Source organism: Bombina bombina, chromosome 7, assembly GCF_027579735.1.
Source record: "Bombina bombina isolate aBomBom1 chromosome 7, aBomBom1.pri, whole genome shotgun sequence".
NCBI classification, from domain to species: Eukaryota; Metazoa; Chordata; class Amphibia; order Anura; family Bombinatoridae; genus Bombina; species Bombina bombina.
Genome location: NC_069505.1, coordinates 618,161,929 through 618,181,177, shown reverse-complemented (window position 1 = coordinate 618,181,177; position 19,249 = coordinate 618,161,929). Strand labels below are relative to the sequence as shown.

Sequence of the window (19,249 nt, the reverse complement as noted above, 5' to 3'; positions counted from 1 at the left end):
ATAAGGTTATGGTTGAGGTTAGAGATTAGAGTTACAATGATTTGGAGTTAGGATTACGATTGAGTATAAGGTTATGGTTGGGGTTAAAGATTAGAGTTACAATGATTTGGAGTTAGGATTAACATTGAGTATAAGGTTATGGTTGGGGTTTGAGATTAGAGTTACAATGATTTGGAGTTAGGTTTGAAGTTAGGGATTAGAGTTACAAGGATTAGAGTTAGGGTTACAATTGAGAATAAATTTATGGTTGGGGTTAGAGATTGGAGTTACAATGATTTGGAGTTAGGTTTGAAGTTAGTGATTAGAGTTACAAAGATTAGAGTTACAAGATTTGGCGTTAGGGTAAGCGTTGAGTACAAGGTTATGGTTGGTCTTAGAGATTAGAGTTACAAGGTTTGGCATTAGGGTAAGCATTGAGTATAAGGTTATGGTTGGGCTTAGAGATTGGAGTTACAAGGTTTGGCATTAGGGTAAGCATTGAGTATAAGGTTATGGTTGGGTTTAGAGATTAGGGTTACAAGGTTTGGCATTAGGGTAAACGTTGAGTATAAGGTTATGGTTGGGCTTAAAGATTGGAGTTACAAGGTTTGGCATTAGGGTAAGCATTAAGTATAAGGTTTTAATTGGGCTTAGAGATTAGGGTTACAAGGTTTAGCATTAGGGTAAACTTTGAGTATAAGGTTATGGTTGGGCTTAGAGATTGGAGTTACAAGGTTTGGCGTTAGGGTAAGTGTTGAGTATAAGGTTATGATTGGGCTTAGAGATTGGAGTTACAAGGTTTGGCGTTAGGGTAAGTGTTGAGTATAAGGTTATGGTTGGACTTAGAGATTAGAGTTACAAAGTTTGGCATTATGGTAAGTGTTGAGTATAAGGTTTTAATTGGGCTTAGAGATTAGGGTTACAAGGTTTAGCATTAGGGTAAACTTTGAGTATAAGGTTATGGTTGGGCTTAGAGATTGGAGTTACAAGGTTTGGCATTAGGGTAAGCATTGAGTATAAGGTTATGGTTGGGTTTAGAGATTAGGGTTACAAGGTTTGGCATTAGGGTAAACGTTGAGTATAAGGTTATGGTTGGGCTTAAAGATTGGAGTTACAAGGTTTGGCATTAGGGTAAGCATTAAGTATAAGGTTTTAATTGGGCTTAGAGATTAGAGTTACAAGGTTTAGCATTAGGGTAAACTTTGAGTATAAGGTTATGGTTGGGCTTAGAGATTGGAGTTACAAGGTTTGGCGTTAGGGTAAGTGTTGAGTATAAGGTTATGATTGGGCTTAGAGATTGGAGTTACAAGGTTTGGCGTTAGGGTAAGTGTTGAGTATAAGGTTATGGTTGGACTTAGAGATTAGAGTTACAAAGTTTGGCATTATGGTAAGTGTTGAGTATAAGGTTATGGTTGGCCTTAGAGATTAGAGTTACAAGATTTGGCATTACGGTAAGTGTTGAGTATAAGGTTATGGTTGGGTTTAGAGATTAGAGTTACAAGGTTTGGCGTTAGGGTAAGCGTTGAGTATAAGGTTATGATTAGGCTTAGAGATTAGAGTTACAAGGTTTGGCGCTAGGGTAAGCGTTGAGTATAAGGTTATGATTAGGTTTAGAGATTAGAGTTACAAGGTTTGGTGCTAGGGTAAGGGTTGCGTATAAGGTTATGGTTGGCCTTAGAGATTAGAGTTACAAGGTTTGGCATTAGGGTAAGTGTTGAGTATAAGGTTATGGTTGGGCATAGCGATTAGAGTTACAAGGTTTGGTGTTAGGGTAAGTGTTGAGTATAAGGTTATGATTGGGCTTAGAGATTGGAGTTACAAGGTTTGGCGTTACGGTAAGAGTTGAGTATAAGGTTATGGTTGGCCTTAGAGATTAGAGTTACAAGGTTTGGCATTAGGGTAAGCGTTGAGTATAAGGTTATGGTTGGGCTTAGAGATTAGAGTTACAAGGTTTGGCGTTAGGTTAAGAGTTGAGTTTAAGGTTATGATTAGGCTTAGAGATTAGAGTTACAAGGTTTGGCACTAGGGTAAGCGTTGAGTATAAGGTTATGCTTGGGTTTAGAGATTAGAGTTACAATGTTTAGCATTAGGGTAAGCGTTGAGTATAAGGTTATGGTTGGCCTTAGAGATTAGAGTTACAAGGTTTGGCGTTAGGGTAAGCGTTGAGTATAAGGTTATGGTTGGCCTTAGGGATTAGAGTTACAAGGTTTGGCATTAGGGTAAGCGTTGAGTATAAGGTTATTGTTGGGCTTAGAGATTAGAGTTAAAAGGTTTGGCGTTAGGGTAAGCGTTGAGTATAAGATTATGATTGGGTTTAGAGATTAGAGTTACAAGGTTTGGCGCTAGGGTAAACGTTGAGTATAAGGTTATGATTGGGTTTAGAGATTAGAGTTACAAGCTTTGGCGCTAGGGTAAACATTGAGTATAAGGTTATGATTGGGCTTAGAGATTAGAGTTACAAGGTATGGCGCCAGGGTAAGCGTTGAGTATAAGGTTATGGTTGGGCTTAGAGATTAGAGTTACAAGGTTTGGCGTTAGGGTAAGCGTTGAGTATAAGGTTATGGTTGGGCTTAGAGATTAGAGTTACAAGGTTTGGCATTAGGGTAAGCGTTGAGTATAAGGTTATGGTTGGACTTAGAGATTAGAGTTACAAGGTTTGGTGCTAGGGTAAGCGTTGAGTATAAGGTTATGATTAGACTTAGAGATTAGAGTTACAAGGTTTGGCGCTAGGGTAAGCGTTGAGTATAAGGTTATGGTTGGCCTTAAAGATTAGTGTTACAAGGTTTGGCATTAGGGTAAGTGTTGAGTATAAGGTTATGTTTGGGCTTAGAGATTAGAGTTACAAGGTTTGGTGCTAGGGTAAGTGTTGAGTATAAGGTAATGGTTGGCCTTAGAGATTAGAGTTACAAGGTTTGGCATTAGGGTAAGTGTTGAGTATAAGGTTATGGTTGTGCTTAGAGATTAGAGTTACAAGGTTTGGCATTAGGGTAAACATTGAGTATAAGGTTATGGTTGGGCTTAGAGATAAGAGTTACAAGGTTTGGCGTTAGGGTAAGAGTTGAGTATAAGGTTATGGTTGGCCTTAGAGATTAGAGTTACAAGGTTTGGCATTAGGGTAAATGTTGAGTATAAGGTTATGGTTGTGCTAAGAGATTAGAGTTACAAGGTTTGGTGCTAGGGTAAGCGTTGAGTATAAAGTTATGATTAGGCTTAGAGATTATAGTTACAAGGTTTGGCGCTAGGGTAAACGTTGAGTATATGGTTATGCTTGGGTTTAGATATTAGAGTTACAATGTTTAGCATTAGGGTAAGCGTTGAGTATAAGGTTATGGTTGGCCTTAGAGATTAGAGTTACAAGGTTTGGCGTTAGGGTAAGCGTTGAGTATAAGGTTATGGTTGGGCATAGAGATTAGAGTTACAAGGTTTGGCATTAGGGTAAGCATTGAGTATAAGGTTATGGTTGGGCCTAGAGATTAGAGTTACAAGGTTTGGCGTTAGGGTAAGCGTTGTGTATAAGGTTATGGTTGGCTTTAGGGATTAGAGTTAGAAGGTTTGGCATTAGGGTAAGTGTTGAGTATAAGGTTATGGTTGGGCTTAGAGATTAGAGTTAAAAGGTTTGGCGTCAGGGTAAGCGTTGAGTATAAGGTTATGGTTGGGCTTAGAGATTAGAGTTACAAGGTTTGGCATTAGGGTAAGCGTTGAGTATAAGGTTATGGTTGGACTTAGAGATTAGAGTTACAAGGTTTGGCGCTAGGGTAAACGTTGAGTATAAGGTTATGATTAGGCTTAGAGATTAGAGTTACAAGGTTTGGCCCTAGGGTAAGCGTTGAGTATAAGGTTATGCTTGGGTTTAGAGATTAGAGTTACAATGTTTAGCATTAGGGTAAGCGTTGAGTATAAGGTTATGGTTGGCCATAGAGATTAGAGTTACAAGGTTTGGCATTAGGGTAAGCATTGAGTATAAGGTTATGGTTGGGCTTAGAGATTAGAGTTACAAGGTTTGACGTTAGGGTAAGCGCTGAGTATAAGGTTATGGTTGGCCTTAGAGATTAGAGTTACAAGGTTTGGCATTAGGGTAAGTGTTGAGTATAAGGTTATGGTTGTGCTTAGAGATTAGAGTTACAAGGTTTGGCATTAGGGTAAGCGTTGAGTATAAGGTTATGCTTGGGTTTAGAGATTAGAGTTACAATGTTTAGGAATTAGGGTAAGCGTTGAGTATAAGGTTATGGTTGGCCATAGAGATTAGAGTTACAAGGTTTGGCATTAGGTTAAGCATTGAGTATAAGGTTATGGTTGGGCTTAGAGATTAGAATTACAAGGTTTGGCGTTAGGGTAAGCGTTGAGTATAAGGTTATGGTTGGCCTTAAAGATTAGTGTTACAAGGTTTGGCATTAAGGTAAGTGTTGAGTATAAGGTTATGGTTGGGCTTAGAGATTAGAGTTACAAGGTTTGGTGCTAGGGTAAGTGTTGAGTATAAGGTTATGATTGGGCTTAGAGATTAGAGTTACAAGGTTTGGCGCCAGGGTAAGCGTTGAGTATAAGGTTATGGTTGGGCTTAGAGATTAGAGTTACAAGGTTTGACGTTAGGTTAAGCGTTGAGTATAAGGTTATGGTTGGGCATAGAGATTAGAGTTACAAGGTTTGACATTAGGGTAAGCGTTGAGTATAAAGTTATGGTTGGAGTTAGAGATTAGAGTTACAACGATTTGGAGTTAGGTTTGAAGTTAGGGATTAGAGTTACAAGGATTAGAGTTAGGGTTATGGTTGAGTACAAGTTTATGGTTGGGTTTAGAGATTAGAGTTACAAGGTTTGGCGTTAGGGTAAGCGTTGAGTATAAGGTTATGGTTGGGCTTAGAGATTAGAGTTACAATGATTTGGAGTTAGGTTTGAAGTTAGGGATAAGAGTTACAAGGATTAGAGTTAGGGTTATGGTTGAGTACAAGTTTATGGTTGGGTTTAGAGATTAGAGTTACAAGGTTTGGCGCTAGGGTAAACGTTGAGTATATGGTTATGCTTGGGTTTAGATATTAGAGTTACAATGTTTAGCATTAGGGTAAGCGTTGAGTATAAGGTTATGGTTGGCCTTAGAGATTAGAGTTACAAGGTTTGGCGTTAGGGTAAGCGTTGAGTATAAGGTTATGGTTGGCCTTAGGGATTAGAGTTACAAGGTTTGGCATTAGGGTAAGCGTTGAGTATAAGGTTATGGTTGGGCTTAGAGATTAGAGTTACAAGGTTTGGCGTTAGGGTAGGCGTTGAGTATAAGATTATGATTGGGTTTAGAGATTAGAGTTACAAGGTTTGGCGTTGAGTATAAGGTTATGATTGGGCTTAGAGATTAGAGTTACAAGGTATGGCGCCAGGGTAAGCGTTGAGTATAAGGTTATGGCTGGGCTTAGAGATTAGAGTTACAAGGTTTGGCGTTAGAGTAAGCGTCGAGTATAAGGTTATGGTTGGGCTTAGAGATTAGAGTTACAAGGTTTGGCATTAGGGTAAGCGTTGAGTATAAGGTTATGATTGGGCTTAGAGATTAGAGTTACAAGGTTTGGTGCTAGGGTAAGCGTTGAGTATAAGGTTATGATTAGACTTAGAGATTAGAGTTACAAGGTTTGGCGCTAGGGTAAGCGTTGAGTATAAGGTTATGCTTGGGTTTAGAGATTAGAGTTACAATGTTTAGCATTAGGGTAAGCGTTGAGTATAAGGTTATGGTTGGGCATAGAGATTAGAGTTACAAGGTTTGGCATTAGGGTAAGCATTGAGTATAAGGTTATGGTTGGGCTTAGAGATTAGAGTTACAAGGTTTGGCGTTAGGGTAAGCGTTGTGTATAAGGTTATGGTTGGCTTTAGGGATTAGAGTTAGAAGGTTTGGCATTAGGGTAAGTGTTGAGTATAAGGTTATGGTTGGGCTTAGAGATTAGAGTTAAAAGGTTTGGCGTCAGGGTAAGCGTTGAGTATAAGGTTATGGTTGGGCTTAGAGATTAGAGTTACAAGGTTTGGCATTAGGGTAAGCGTTGAGTATAAGGTTATGGTTGGACTTAGAGATTAGAGTTACAAGGTTTGGCGCTAGGGTAAGCGTTGAGTATAAGGTTATGATTAGGCTTAGAGATTAGAGTTACAAGGTTTGGCCCTAGGGTAAGCGTTGAGTATAAGGTTATGCTTGGGTTTAGAGATTAGAGTTACAATGTTTAGCATTAGGGTAAGCGTTGAGTATAAGGTTATGGTTGGCCATAGAGATTAGAGTTACAAGGTTTGGCATTAGGGTAAGCATTGAGTATAAGGTTATGGTTGGGCTTAGAGATTAGAGTTACAAGGTTTGACGTTAGGGTAAGCGCTGAGTATAAGGTTATGGTTGGCCTTAGAGATTAGAGTTACAAGGTTTGGCATTAGGGTAAGTGTTGAGTATAAGGTTATGGTTGTGCTTAGAGATTAGAGTTACAAGGTTTGGCATTAGGGTAAGCGTTGAGTATAAGGTTATGCTTGGGTTTAGAGATTAGAGTTACAATGTTTAGGAATTAGGGTAAGCGTTGAGTATAAGGTTATGGTTGGCCATAGAGATTAGAGTTACAAGGTTTGGCATTAGGTTAAGCATTGAGTATAAGGTTATGGTTGGGCTTAGATATTAGAGTTACAATGTTTAGCATTAGGGTAAGCGTTGAGTATAAGGTTATGGTTGGCCTTAGAGATTAGAGTTACAAGGTTTGGCGTTAGGGTAAGCGTTGAGTATAAGGTTATGGTTGGCCTTAAAGATTAGTGTTACAAGGTTTGGCATTAAGGTAAGTGTTGAGTATAAGGTTATGGTTGGGCTTAGAGATTAGAGTTACAAGGTTTGGTGCTAGGGTAAGTGTTGAGTATAAGGTTATGATTGGGCTTAGAGATTAGAGTTACAAGGTTTGGCGCCAGGGTAAGCGTTGAGTATAAGGTTATGGTTGGGCTTAGAGATTAGAGTTACAAGGTTTGACGTTAGGTTAAGCGTTGAGTATAAGGTTATGGTTGGGCATAGAGATTAGAGTTACAAGGTTTGACATTAGGGTAAGCGTTGAGTATAAAGTTATGGTTGGAGTTAGAGATTAGAGTTACAATGATTTGGAGTTAGGTTTGAAGTTAGGGATTAGAGTTACAAGGATTAGAGTTAGGGTTATTGTTGAGTACAAGTTTATGGTTGGGTTTAGAGATTAGAGTTACAAGGTTTGGCGTTAGGGTAAGCGTTGAGTATAAGGTTATGGTTGGGCTTAGAGATTAGAATTACAATGATTTGGAGTTAGGTTTGAAGTTAGGGATTAGAGTTACAAGGATTAGAGTTAGGGTTACAGGAGTTACAGGAGGCTGGGGATAAGGTTATGGACTGTGATTATGGTTAGGGATTGAGATTGGGGTAACACATTGGAAGTGAGGGAGAGCTGGAACAAGTACTAGCTGCCAGCCATATTACTATTGAGGCAACAGTCACAATAACAGCCATATGTTTCATCCTTTCTTTGGTATTATTTGGTTTTACCATATTACACAAGAAATGATTAATGTCACTTTATTGGTGGTTTGATTCTACAATTTAAAAAGTTTTTCTGAAAATTTAGCATTGCTTTTAATACGTCTTTGTTTCTCAGACTATAAACTAGCGGATTTAACACAGGAACCACAGCAATGTACAATATAGAGAGCAGGTTGTCTATTTCATGTGAATGTTCTGACTTGGGTTTCATGTTCATGCCCAATGATGTCCCATAATATAGAATGACGACCATGAGATGTGAGGAGCAGCTAGAGAAGGCCTTTAATTTATTAGCTGAGGTTCTGATCTTTAGGATGGTAGATATGATGCATATATATGATGTTAATATCAATATAAATGGACCCCAACCAAAGAATGCACCAACCATTGTTGTAAAAATTCTAACATTTGTGGTGTCACTGCAAGAAAGGTTTAGTACTGTTTCAGGATCGCAAAAGAAATGATTAATGTCTTTTACTTTGCAGAAAGATAACTTAGACATTAGCAGAGAGAAACTTAATGAAATAACTGCACCTGAAAACCAGGAACTTGTAGCTAAAACAACACACACCCATTTGTTCATAATAAGAGTATAGCGCAGAGGGATACAAATGGCTACATAGCGATCATAAGCCATGGACGTCAGCAGATAAAACTCTGTACCAATGCAGAATACAAATAAAAACATCTGTGTGATGCAGCCGGGGAAAGAGATGCTGGTGTCACCTGTGACCGTGATATACAACAACTTTGGCAAAACCGTAGAGACGGACACAATGTCCTGGGCCGACAGATTGCACAGGAAGAAATACATTGGTGTGTGTAGCTGAGTCACCAGACATACAAGTGCGGCGATAATCAGATTTCCGAGCACGGCCAGTAGATACATCACAAGCACTAGCATAAAGACTGTGACTTCTTGTTTTGCACGAGTGAAGAATGACAGTAGGTGGAATCCCATCAGAGATGTGCTATTTTTTATGGGATGTTGCATAGCACTTTCTTTGGGAAAGAAAAAAAATAATTATTATTATTAGCTGTTGAAAGAATGTAGTTTTTCTTTTTTGTTAATGGTTTTTGATATATCATAAACTGACTTTCTTAGGTTGCTTAATGGGATCTAACATAGTCTGTTTAATTGTTGTAATAACAAAACACTAAGCAGTGGGTTATGCTTGAAGGGAATGTAAATTTAGATGATAAAGTGCCCCTGTTTTTTAAAAACAGGGGCACTTTAATTCATCAAAATTTACATTTCACTCGTATTGTGAAAATACTTACCTTTTAATCTTGACAGCCACTCCAGCGATTCCCCCGGTCCTCGCAAGCCTATTCATACGTCAGAAATGAACGGATTGGTCATCCTCCAATCACGGCTTCCCCCCCCGGGGGAATCAGTGTCTGATTCAACGCTGTGATTGGAGGAAGCCGGATTCCTCATTTTAGACCCGGGAAGAGGCTTTGCGACAGGCGGGGAAAGCAATGCAGCGGCTGTCAAGATTAAAAGGTAAGTATTTTCACAACACAAGTGAAATGTAAATTTTGATGAATTAAAGTGCCCCTGTTTTTAATCGGATTTTTTAAAACCGGGCACTTAATCATCTAAATTTACATTCACTTTAATAGAAATCATTGCAATAGCAATTTATTATTCATATTAAAATAATTTTACCTTTTATTTATTTAAGTGATAGTAAATTCAAACATAGTGGGAATTGGCAATTGATATAACTTCAAATAATATGCGGTTCATTGATCTATAGTGTATTATTCAGCTACCAAACCATTGTATTTCCTCAAATACCTCTTTGTTAGATGCACGCTCTGGGAACCTCGCTAAAAAGTACACTTTTCTTTTTAATGACATATCCTCCTTTAGCCAATGACATCGCTCACTAAATAGCATGTCTGCACGTCTCGTGCGTCTCTCTGTATGTGCGTCTCTCTGTATGTGCGTCTCTCTGTATGTGCGTCTCTCTGAATGTGCGTCTCTCTGTATGTGCGTCTCTCTGTATGTGCTTCTCTCTGTATGAGCGTCTCTCTGTATGCGCTTCTCTGTGTGTGTGTCTTGTGCATCTCTCTTTATGCGCGTCTCTCTGAATGCGCGTCTCTCTGTATGAGCGTCTCTCTGTATGAGCGTCTCTCTGTATGTGCGTCTCTCTGTATGTGCGTCTCTCTGAATGTGCGTCTCTCTGTATGTGCGTCTCTCTGTATACGCTTCTCTGTATGTGCGTCTCTCTGTATGTGCGTCTCTCTGAATGTGCGTCTCTCTGTATGTGCGTCTCTCTGTATGTGCGTCTCTCTGTATGTGCGTCTCTCTGAATGTGCGTCTCTCTGTATGTGCGTCTCTCTGTATGCGCGTCTCCTGCGTCTCTCTGTATGTGCATCTCTCTGTATGTGCGACTCTCTGTATGCGCGTCTCTCTGTATGAGCGTCTGTCTGTATGAGCGTCTCTCTGTATGTGCGTCTCTCTGTATGAGCGTCTGTCTGTATGAGCGTCTCTCTGTATGTGCGTCTCTCTGTATGAGCGTCTGTCTGTATGAGCGTCTCTCTGTATGTGCGTCTCTCTGTATGCGCTTCTCTGTATGTGCGTCTCTCTGTATGTGCGTCTCTCTGAATGTGCGTCTCTCTGTATGTGCGTCTCTCTGTATGCGCGTCTCTCTGTATGAGCGTCTGTCTGTATGAGCGTCTCTCTGTATGTGCGTCTCTCTGTATGCGCTTCTCTGTATGTGCGTCTCTCTGTATGTGCGTCTCTCTGTATGAGCGTCTCTCTGTATGTGCGTCTCTCTGTATGCGCTTCTCTGTATGTGCGTCTCTCTGTATGTGCGTCTCTCTGAATGTGCGTCTCTCTGTATGTGCGTCTCTCTGTATGCGCGTCTCTCTGTATGAGCGTCTGTCTGTATGAGCGTCTCTCTGTATGCGCTTCTCTGTATGTGCGTCTCTCTGTATGAGCGTCTCTCTGTATGCGCGTCTCTCTGTATGTGCGTCTCTCTGTATGTGCGTCTCTCTGTATGCGCGTCTCTCTGTATGTGCGTCTCTCTGTATGCGCGTCTCTCTGTATGTGCGTCTCTCTGTATGCGCGTTTCTCTGTATGTGCGTCTCTCTGTATGTGCGTCTCTCTGTATGTGAGTCTCTCTGTATGTGCGTCTCTGTGTGTGTGTCTTGTGCATCTCTCTTTATGCGCGTCTCTCTGTATGTGCGTCTCTCTGTATGAGCGTCTCTCTGTATGAGCGTCTCTCTGTATGTGCGTCTCTCTGTATGTGGGTCTCTCTGTATGTGCGTCTCTCTGTATGTGCGTCTCTCTGTATGTGCGTCTCTCTGTATGTGCATCTCTGTATGTGTGTCTTGTGCATCTCTCTTTATGCGCGTCTCTCTGAATGCGCGTCTCTCTGTATGAGCGTCTCTCTGTATGTGCGTCTCTCTGTATGTGCGTCTCTCTGTATGTGCGTCTCTCTGTATGCGCGTCTCTCTGTATGTGCGTCTCTCTGTATGAGCGTCTCTCTGTATGAGCGTCTCTCTGTATGTGCGACTCTCTGTATGTGCGTCTCTCTGTATGTGCGTCTCTCTGTATGTGCGTCTCTCTGTATGTGCGTCTCTCTGTATGTGCATCTCTGTATGTGTGTCTTGTGCATCTCTCTTTATGCGCGTCTCTCTGAATGCGCGTCTCTCTGTATGAGCGTCTCTCTGTATGTGCGTCTCTCTGTATGTGCGTCTCTCTGTATTTGCATCTCGTGCGTCTCTCTGAATGCGCGTCTCTCTGTATGAGCGTCTTTCTGTATGAGCGTCTCTCTGTATATGCGTCTCTCTGTATGTGCGTCTTGTGTGTCTCTCTGTATGTCCGTCTCTCTGTATGTGCGTCTCTCTGTATGTGCGTCTCTCTGTATGTGCGTCTCGTGTGTCTCTCTGTATGTCCGTCTCTCTGTATGTGCGTCTCTCTGTATGCGCGTCTCTGTATGCGCGTCTCTCTGTATGTGCATCTCGTGCATCTCTCTGTATGTGCGTCTCTCTGTATGCGCGTCTCTCTGTATGTGCGTCTCTCTGTATGTGCGTCTCTCTGTATATGCATCTCTCTGTATATGCGTCTCGTGCATCTCTCTGTATCTAAAGAGAGATGCACAAGACGCACATACAGAGACGCACATACAGAGAGACGCACATACAGAGAGACGCACATACAGAGAGACGCTCATACAGAGAGACGCACATACAGAGAGACGCACATACAGAGAGACGCACATACAGAGAGACGCTCATACAGAGAGACGCACATTCAGAGAGACGCACATACAGAGAGACGCAGGAGACGCGCATACAGAGAGACGCATGAGACGCACATACAGAGAAACGCACATACAGAGAGACGCACATACAGAGAGACGCACATACAGAGAGACGCACATGTATGTGCGTCTCTCTGTATGTGCGTCTCTCTGTATGAGCGTCTCTCTGTATGTGCGTCTCTCTGTATGTGCGTTTCTCTGTATGTGCGTCTCATGCGTCTCTCTGTATGCGCGTCTCCTGCGTCTCTCTGTATGTGCGTCTCTCTGAATGTGCGTCTCTCTGTATGAGCGTCTCTCTGTATGTGCGTCTCTCTGTATGTGCGTCTCTCTGTATGAGCGTCTCTCTGTATGTGCGTCTCTCTGTATGTGCGTCTCTGTATGTGCGTCTTGTGCATCTCTCTTTATGCGTGTCTCTCTGAATGCGCGTCTCTCTGTATGAGCGTCTCTCTGTATGTGCGTCTCTCTGTATGTGCATCTCGTGTGTCTCTCTGTATGCGCGTCTTTCTGTATGAGCGTCTTTCTGTATGTGCGTCTCTCTGTGTCTCGTGCGTCTCTCTGTATGCGCATCTTGTGCGTCTCTCTGTATGGGCGTCTCTCTGTGTCTCGTGCGTCTCTCTGTATGCGCATCTTGTGCGTCTCTCTGTATGGGCGTCTCTCTGTGCGTCTCTCTTTATGCGCGTCTCTCTGTATGAGCGTCTCTCTGTATGTGCGTCTCTCTGTATGTGCGTTTCTCTGTATGTGCGTCTCGTGCGTCTCTCTGTATGCGCGTCTCGTGCGTCTCTCTGTATGTGCATCTCTCTGTATGTGCGTCTCTCTGTATGCGCGTCTCTCTGTATGTTCGTTTCTCTGTATGTGCGTCTCTCTGTATGTGCGTTTCTCTGTATGTGCGTCTCGTGCGTCTCTCTGTATGCGCGTCTCGTGCGTCTCTCTGTATGTGCGTCTCTCTGTATGTGCGTCTCTCTGTATGTGCGTCTCTCTGTATGCGCGTCTCTCTGTATGTTCGTTTCTCTGTATGTGCGTCTCTCTGTATGTTCGTTTCTCTGTATGTGCGTCTCTCTGTATGTGCGTCTCTCTGTATGTGCGTCTCTCTGTATGCGCGTCTCTCTGTATGTGCGTCTCTCTGTATGCGCGTCTCTGTGTGTGTGTCTTGTGCATCTCTCTTTATGCGCGTCTCTCTGTATATGCATCTCTCTGTATATGCGTCTCGTGCGTCTCTCTGTATGAGCGTCTCTCTGTATGAGCGTCTTTCTGTATGCGTGTCTCTCTGTATGTGCGTCTCTCTGTATGTGCATCTCGTGCGTCTCTCTGTATGCACGTCTTTCTGTATGAGCATCTCTCTGTATGTGTGTCTCTCTGTATGTGCGTTTCTCTCTGTATGTGCGTCTCTCTGTATGCGCGTCTCGTGCGTCTCTCTGTATGTGCGTCTCTCTGTATGTGCGTCTCTCTGTATGCGCGTCTCTCTGTATGTGCGTCTCTCTGTATGTGCGTCTCTCTGTATGAGCGTCTCTCTGTATGAGCGTCTTTCTGTATGCGCGTCTCTCTGTGTCTCGTGCGTCTCTCTGTATGTGCATCTTGTGCGTCTCTCTGTATGGGCGTCTCTCTGTGCGTCTCTCTGTATGCGCGTCTTTCTGTATGAGCGTCTCTCTGTATGAGCGTCTCTCTCTGTATGTGCGTCTGTATGTGCGTCTCGTGCGTCTCTCTGTATGCGCATCTCGTGCGTCTCTCTGTATGTGCGTCTCTCTGTATGTGCGTCTCTCTGTATGCGCGTCTCTCTGTATGCGCGTCTCTCTGTATGTGCGTTTCTCTGTATGTGCGTTTCTCTGTATGAGCGTCTCTCTGTATGTGCGTCTCTCTGTATGTGCGTCTCTCTGTATATGCATCTCTCTGTATATGCGTCTCGTGCGTCTCTCTGTATGAGTGTCTCTCTGTATGAGCGTCTTTCTGTATGCGCGTCTCTCTATATGTGCGTCTCTCTGTATGTGCATCTCGTGCGTCTCTCTGTATGCGCGTCTTTCTGTATGAGCGTCTCTCTGTATGTGTGTCTCTCTGTATGTGCGTTTCTCTATGTGCATCTCGTGCGTCTCTCTGTATGCGCGTCTTTCTGTATGTGTGTCTCTCTGTATGTGCGTTTCTCTATGTGCATCTCGTGCGTCTCTCTGTATGCGCGTCTTGGGCGTCTCTCTGTATGTGCGTCTCTCTGTATGTGCGTCTCTCTGTATGCGCGTCTCTCTGTATGCGCGTCTCTCTGTATGTGTGTCTCTCTGTATGTGCGTTTCTCTATGTGCATCTCGTGCGTCTCTCTGTATGCGCGTCTCGTGCGTCTCTCTGTATGTGCGTCTCTCTGTATGCGCGTCTCTCTGTATGCGCGTCTCTCTGTATGTTCGTTTCTCTGTATGTGCATCTCTCTGTATGCGCTTCTCTGTGTGTGTGTCTTGTGCATCTCTCTTTATGCGCGTCTCTCTGAATGTGCGTCTCTCTGTATGTGCGTCTCTCTGTATGTGCTTCTCTCTGTATGAGCGTCTCTCTGTATGTGCGTCTCTCTGTATGCGCTTCTCTGTGTGTGTGTCTTGTGCATCTCTCTTTATGCGCGTCTCTCTGAATGCGCGTCTCTCTGTATGAGCGTCTCTCTGTATGTGCGTCTCTCTGTATGTGCGTCTCTCTGAATGTGCGTCTCTCTGTATGAGCGTCTCTCTGTATGTGCGTCTCTCTGTATACGCTTCTCTGTATGTGCGTCTCTCTGTATGTGCGTCTCTCTGAATGTGCGTCTCTCTGTATGTGCGTCTCTCTGTATGTGCGTCTCTCTGTATGTGCGTCTCTCTGAATGTGCGTCTCTCTGTATGTGCGTCTCTCTGTATGCGCGTCTCCTGCGTCTCTCTGTATGTGCATCTCTCTGTATGTGCGACTCTCTGTATGCGCGTCTCTCTGTATGAGCGTCTGTCTGTATGAGCGTCTCTCTGTATGTGCGTCTCTCTGTATGAGCGTCTGTCTGTATGAGCGTCTCTCTGTATGTGCGTCTCTCTGTATGAGCGTCTGTCTGTATGAGCGTCTCTCTGTATGTGCGTCTCTCTGTATGCGCTTCTCTGTATGTGCGTCTCTCTGTATGTGCGTCTCTCTGAATGTGCGTCTCTCTGTATGTGCGTCTCTCTGTATGCGCGTCTCTCTGTATGAGCGTCTGTCTGTATGAGCGTCTCTCTGTATGTGCGTCTCTCTGTATGCGCTTCTCTGTATGTGCGTCTCTCTGTATGTGCGTCTCTCTGTATGAGCGTCTCTCTGTATGTGCGTCTCTCTGTATGCGCTTCTCTGTATGTGCGTCTCTCTGTATGTGCGTCTCTCTGAATGTGCGTCTCTCTGTATGTGCGTCTCTCTGTATGCGCGTCTCTCTGTATGAGCGTCTGTCTGTATGAGCGTCTCTCTGTATGCGCTTCTCTGTATGTGCGTCTCTCTGTATGAGCGTCTCTCTGTATGCGCGTCTCTCTGTATGTGCGTCTCTCTGTATGTGCGTCTCTCTGTATGCGCGTCTCTCTGTATGTGCGTCTCTCTGTATGCGCGTCTCTCTGTATGTGCGTCTCTCTGTATGCGCGTTTCTCTGTATGTGCGTCTCTCTGTATGCGCGTCTCTCTGTATGTGAGTCTCTCTGTATGTGCGTCTCTCTGTATGAGCGTCTGTCTGTATGAGCGTCTCTCTGTATGTGCGTCTCTCTGTATGCGCTTCTCTGTGTGTGTGTCTTGTGCATCTCTCTTTATGCGCGTCTCTCTGTATGTGCGTCTCTCTGTATGAGCGTCTCTCTGTATGAGCGTCTCTCTGTATGTGCGTCTCTCTGTATGTGGGTCTCTCTGTATGTGCGTCTCTCTGTATGCGCTTCTCTGTATGTGTGTCTTGTGCATCTCTCTTTATGCGCGTCTCTCTGTATGTGCGTCTCTCTGTATGAGCGTCTCTCTGTATGAGCGTCTCTCTGTATGTGCGTCTCTCTGTATGTGCGTCTCTCTGTATGTGCGTCTCTCTGTATGAGCGTCTCTCTGTATGTGCGTCTCTCTGTATGTGCGTTTCTCTGTATGTGCGTCTCATGCGTCTCTCTGTATGCGCGTCTCCTGCGTCTCTCTGTATGTGCGTCTCTCTGTATGTGCGTCTCTCTGTATGAGCGTCTCTCTGTATGTGCGTCTCTCTGTATGTGCGTCTCTCTGTATGAGCGTCTCTCTGTATGTGCGTCTCTCTGTATGTGCGTCTCTGTATGTGCGTCTTGTGCATCTCTCTTTATGCGCGTCTCTCTGAATGCGCGTCTCTCTGTATGAGCGTCTCTCTGTATGTGCGTCTCTCTGTATGTGCATCTCGTGTGTCTCTCTGTATGCGCGTCTTTCTGTATGAGCGTCTCTCTGTATGTGCGTCTCTCTGTGTCTCGTGCGTCTCTCTGTATGCGCATCTTGTGCGTCTCTCTGTATGGGCGTCTCTCTGTGTCTCGTGCGTCTCTCTGTATGCGCATCTTGTGCGTCTCTCTGTATGGGCGTCTCTCTGTGCGTCTCTCTTTATGCGCGTCTCTCTGTATGAGCGTCTCTCTGTATGTGCGTCTCTCTGTATGTGCGTTTCTCTGTATGTGCGTCTCGTGCGTCTCTCTGTATGCGCGTCTCGTGCGTCTCTCTGTATGTGCATCTCTCTGTATGTGCGTCTCTCTGTATGCGCGTCTCTCTGTATGTTCGTTTCTCTGTATGTGCGTCTCTCTGTATGTGCGTTTCTCTGTATGTGCGTCTTGTGCGTCTCTCTGTATGCGCGTCTCGTGCGTCTCTCTGTATGTGCGTCTCTCTGTATGTGCGTCTCTCTGTATGCGCGTCTCTCTGTATGTTCGTTTCTCTGTATGTGCGTCTCTCTGTATGTTCGTTTCTCTGTATGTGCGTCTCTCTGTATGTGCGTCTCTCTGTATGTGCGTCTCTCTGTATGCGCGTCTCTCTGTATGTGCGTCTCTCTGTATGCGCGTCTCTGTGTGTGTGTCTTGTGCATCTCTCTTTATGCGCGTCTCTCTGTATATGCATCTCTCTGTATATGCATCTCGTGCGTCTCTCTGTATGAGCGTCTCTCTGTATGAGCGTCTTTCTGTATGCGTGTCTCTCTGTATGTGCGTCTCTCTGTATGTGCATCTCGTACGTCTCTCTGTATGCACGTCTTTCTGTATGAGCATCTCTCTGTATGTGTGTCTCTCTGTATGTGCGTTTCTCTCTGTATGTGCGTCTCTCTGTATGCGCGTCTCGTGCGTCTCTCTGTATGTGCGTCTCTCTGTATGTGCGTCTCTCTGTATGCGCGTCTCTCTGTATGTGCGTCTCTCTGTATGTGCGTCTCTCTGTATGAGCGTCTCTCTGTATGAGCGTCTTTCTGTATGCGCGTCTCTCTGTGTCTCGTGCGTCTCTCTGTATGTGCATCTTGTGCGTCTCTCTGTATGGGCGTCTCTCTGTGCGTCTCTCTGTATGCGCGTCTTTCTGTATGAGCGTCTCTCTGTATGAGCGTCTCTCTCTGTATGTGCGTCTGTATGTGCGTCTCGTGCGTCTCTCTGTATGCGCATCTCGTGCGTCTCTCTGTATGTGCGTCTCTCTGTATGTGCGTCTCTCTGTATGCGCGTCTCTCTGTATGCGCGTCTCTCTGTATGTGCGTTTCTCTGTATGTGCGTTTCTCTGTATGAGCGTCTCTCTGTATGTGCGTCTCTCTGTATGTGCGTCTCTCTGTATATGCATCTCTCTGTATATGCGTCTCGTGCGTCTCTCTGTATGAGTGTCTCTCTGTATGAGCGTCTTTCTGTATGCGCGTCTCTCTATATGTGCGTCTCTCTGTATGTGCATCTCCTGCGTCTCTCTGTATGCGCGTCTTTCTGTATGAGCGTCTCTCTGTATGTGTGTCTCTCTGTATGTGCGTTTCTCTATGTGCATCTCGTGCGTCTCTCTGTATGCGCGTCTTTCTGTATGTGTGTCTCTCTGTATGTGCGTTTCTCTATGTGCATCTCGTGCGTCTCTCTGTATGCGCGTCTTGTGCGTCTCTCTGTATGTGCGTCTCTCTGTATGTGCGTCTCTCTGTATGCGCGTCTCTCTGTATGCGCGTCTCTCTGTATGTGTGTCTCTCTGTATGTGCGTTTCTCTATGTGCATCTCGTGCGTCTCTCTGTATGCGCGTCTCGTGCGTCTCTCTGTATGTGCGTCTCTCTGTATGCGCGTCTCTCTGTATGCGCGTCTCTCTGTATGTTCGTTTCTCTGTATGTGCATCTCTCTGTATGTGCGTCTCTCTGTATGTGCGTCTCTCTGTATGTGCGTCTCTCTGTATATGCATCTCTCTGTATATGCGTCTCGTGCATCTCTCTGTATGAGAGTCTCTCTGTATGAGCGTCTTTCTGTATGCGCGTCTCTCTGTGTCTCGTGCGTCTCTCTGTATGCGCATCTTGTGCGTCTCTCTGTATGGGGGTCTCTCTTTGCGTCTCTCTGTATGCGCGTCTCTCTGTATGAGCGTCTCTCTGTATGTGCGTCTCTCTGTATGTGCGTCTCGTGCGTCTCTCTGTATGCGCATCTCATGCGTCTCTCTGTATGTGCGTCTCTCTGTATGTGCATCTCTGTATGCGCGTCTCTCTGTATGTGCGTCTCTCTGTATGCGCGTCTATCTGTATGTGCGTTTCTCTGTATGTGCGTCTCTCTGTATGTGCGTCTCTCTGTATGTGCGTCTCTCTGTATATGCATCTCTGTGTATGCCCGTCTCGTGCGTCTCTCTGTATGTGCGTCTCTGTATGCGCGTCTCTCTGTATGCGCGTCTCTCTGTATGCGCGTTTCTCTGTATGTGCGTCTCTCTGTATGTGCGTCTCTCTGTATGTGCGTTTCTCTGTATGTGCGTCTCTCTGTATGTGCGTCTCTCTGTATGTGCGTTTCTCTGTATGTGCGTCTCTCTGTATGTGCGTCTCTCTGTATGTGCGTCTCTCTGTATATGCATCTCTGTGTATGCCCGTCTTGTGCGTCTCTCTGTATGTGCGTCTCTGTATGCGCGTCTCTCTGAATGTGCGTCTCTCTGAATGTGCGTCTCTCTGTATGTGCGTCTCTCTGTATGCGCGTCTCTCTGAATGTGCGTCTCTCTGAATGTGCGTCTCTCTGTATGTGCGTCTCTCTGTATGTGCGTCTCTCTGAATGTGCGTCTCTCTGTATGTGCGTCTCTCTGTATGCGCGTCTCCTGCGTCTCTCTGTATGTGCATCTCTCTGTATGTGCGACTCTCTGTATGCGCGTCTCTCTGTATGAGCGTCTGTCTGTATGAGCGTCTCTCTGTATGTGCGTCTCTCTGTAGGAGCGTCTGTCTGTATGAGCGTCTCTCTGTATGTGCGTCTCTCTGTATGAGCGTCTGTCTGTATGAGCGTCTCTCTGTATGTGCGTCTCTCTGTATGCGCTTCTCTGTATGTGCGTCTCTCTGTATGTGCGTCTCTCTGAATGTGCGTCTCTCTGTATGTGCGTCTCTCTGTATGCGCGTCTCTCTGTATGAGCGTCTGTCTGTATGAGC

General features: G+C 44.6%; 1 protein-coding gene across 1 annotated transcript; it reads right to left on the bottom strand.

Annotated features, from left to right (window-relative positions):
• Window positions 1-7,497: 7,497 nt before the first annotated feature.
• LOC128636738 (olfactory receptor 1J4-like) lies at window positions 7,498-8,460 on the bottom strand. The gene has a single exon (XM_053689721.1). The coding sequence runs from the start codon at window positions 8,458-8,460 to the stop codon at window positions 7,498-7,500; it is 963 nt and encodes a 320-aa protein (XP_053545696.1).
• Window positions 8,461-19,249: the final 10,789 nt, after the last annotated feature.

Excerpts from the sequence above, each read along its gene's own strand:
- LOC128636738 (XM_053689721.1), bottom strand. The coding sequence starts at position 8,460 with ATGCAACATCCCATAAAAAATAGCACATCTCTGATGGGATTCCACCTA.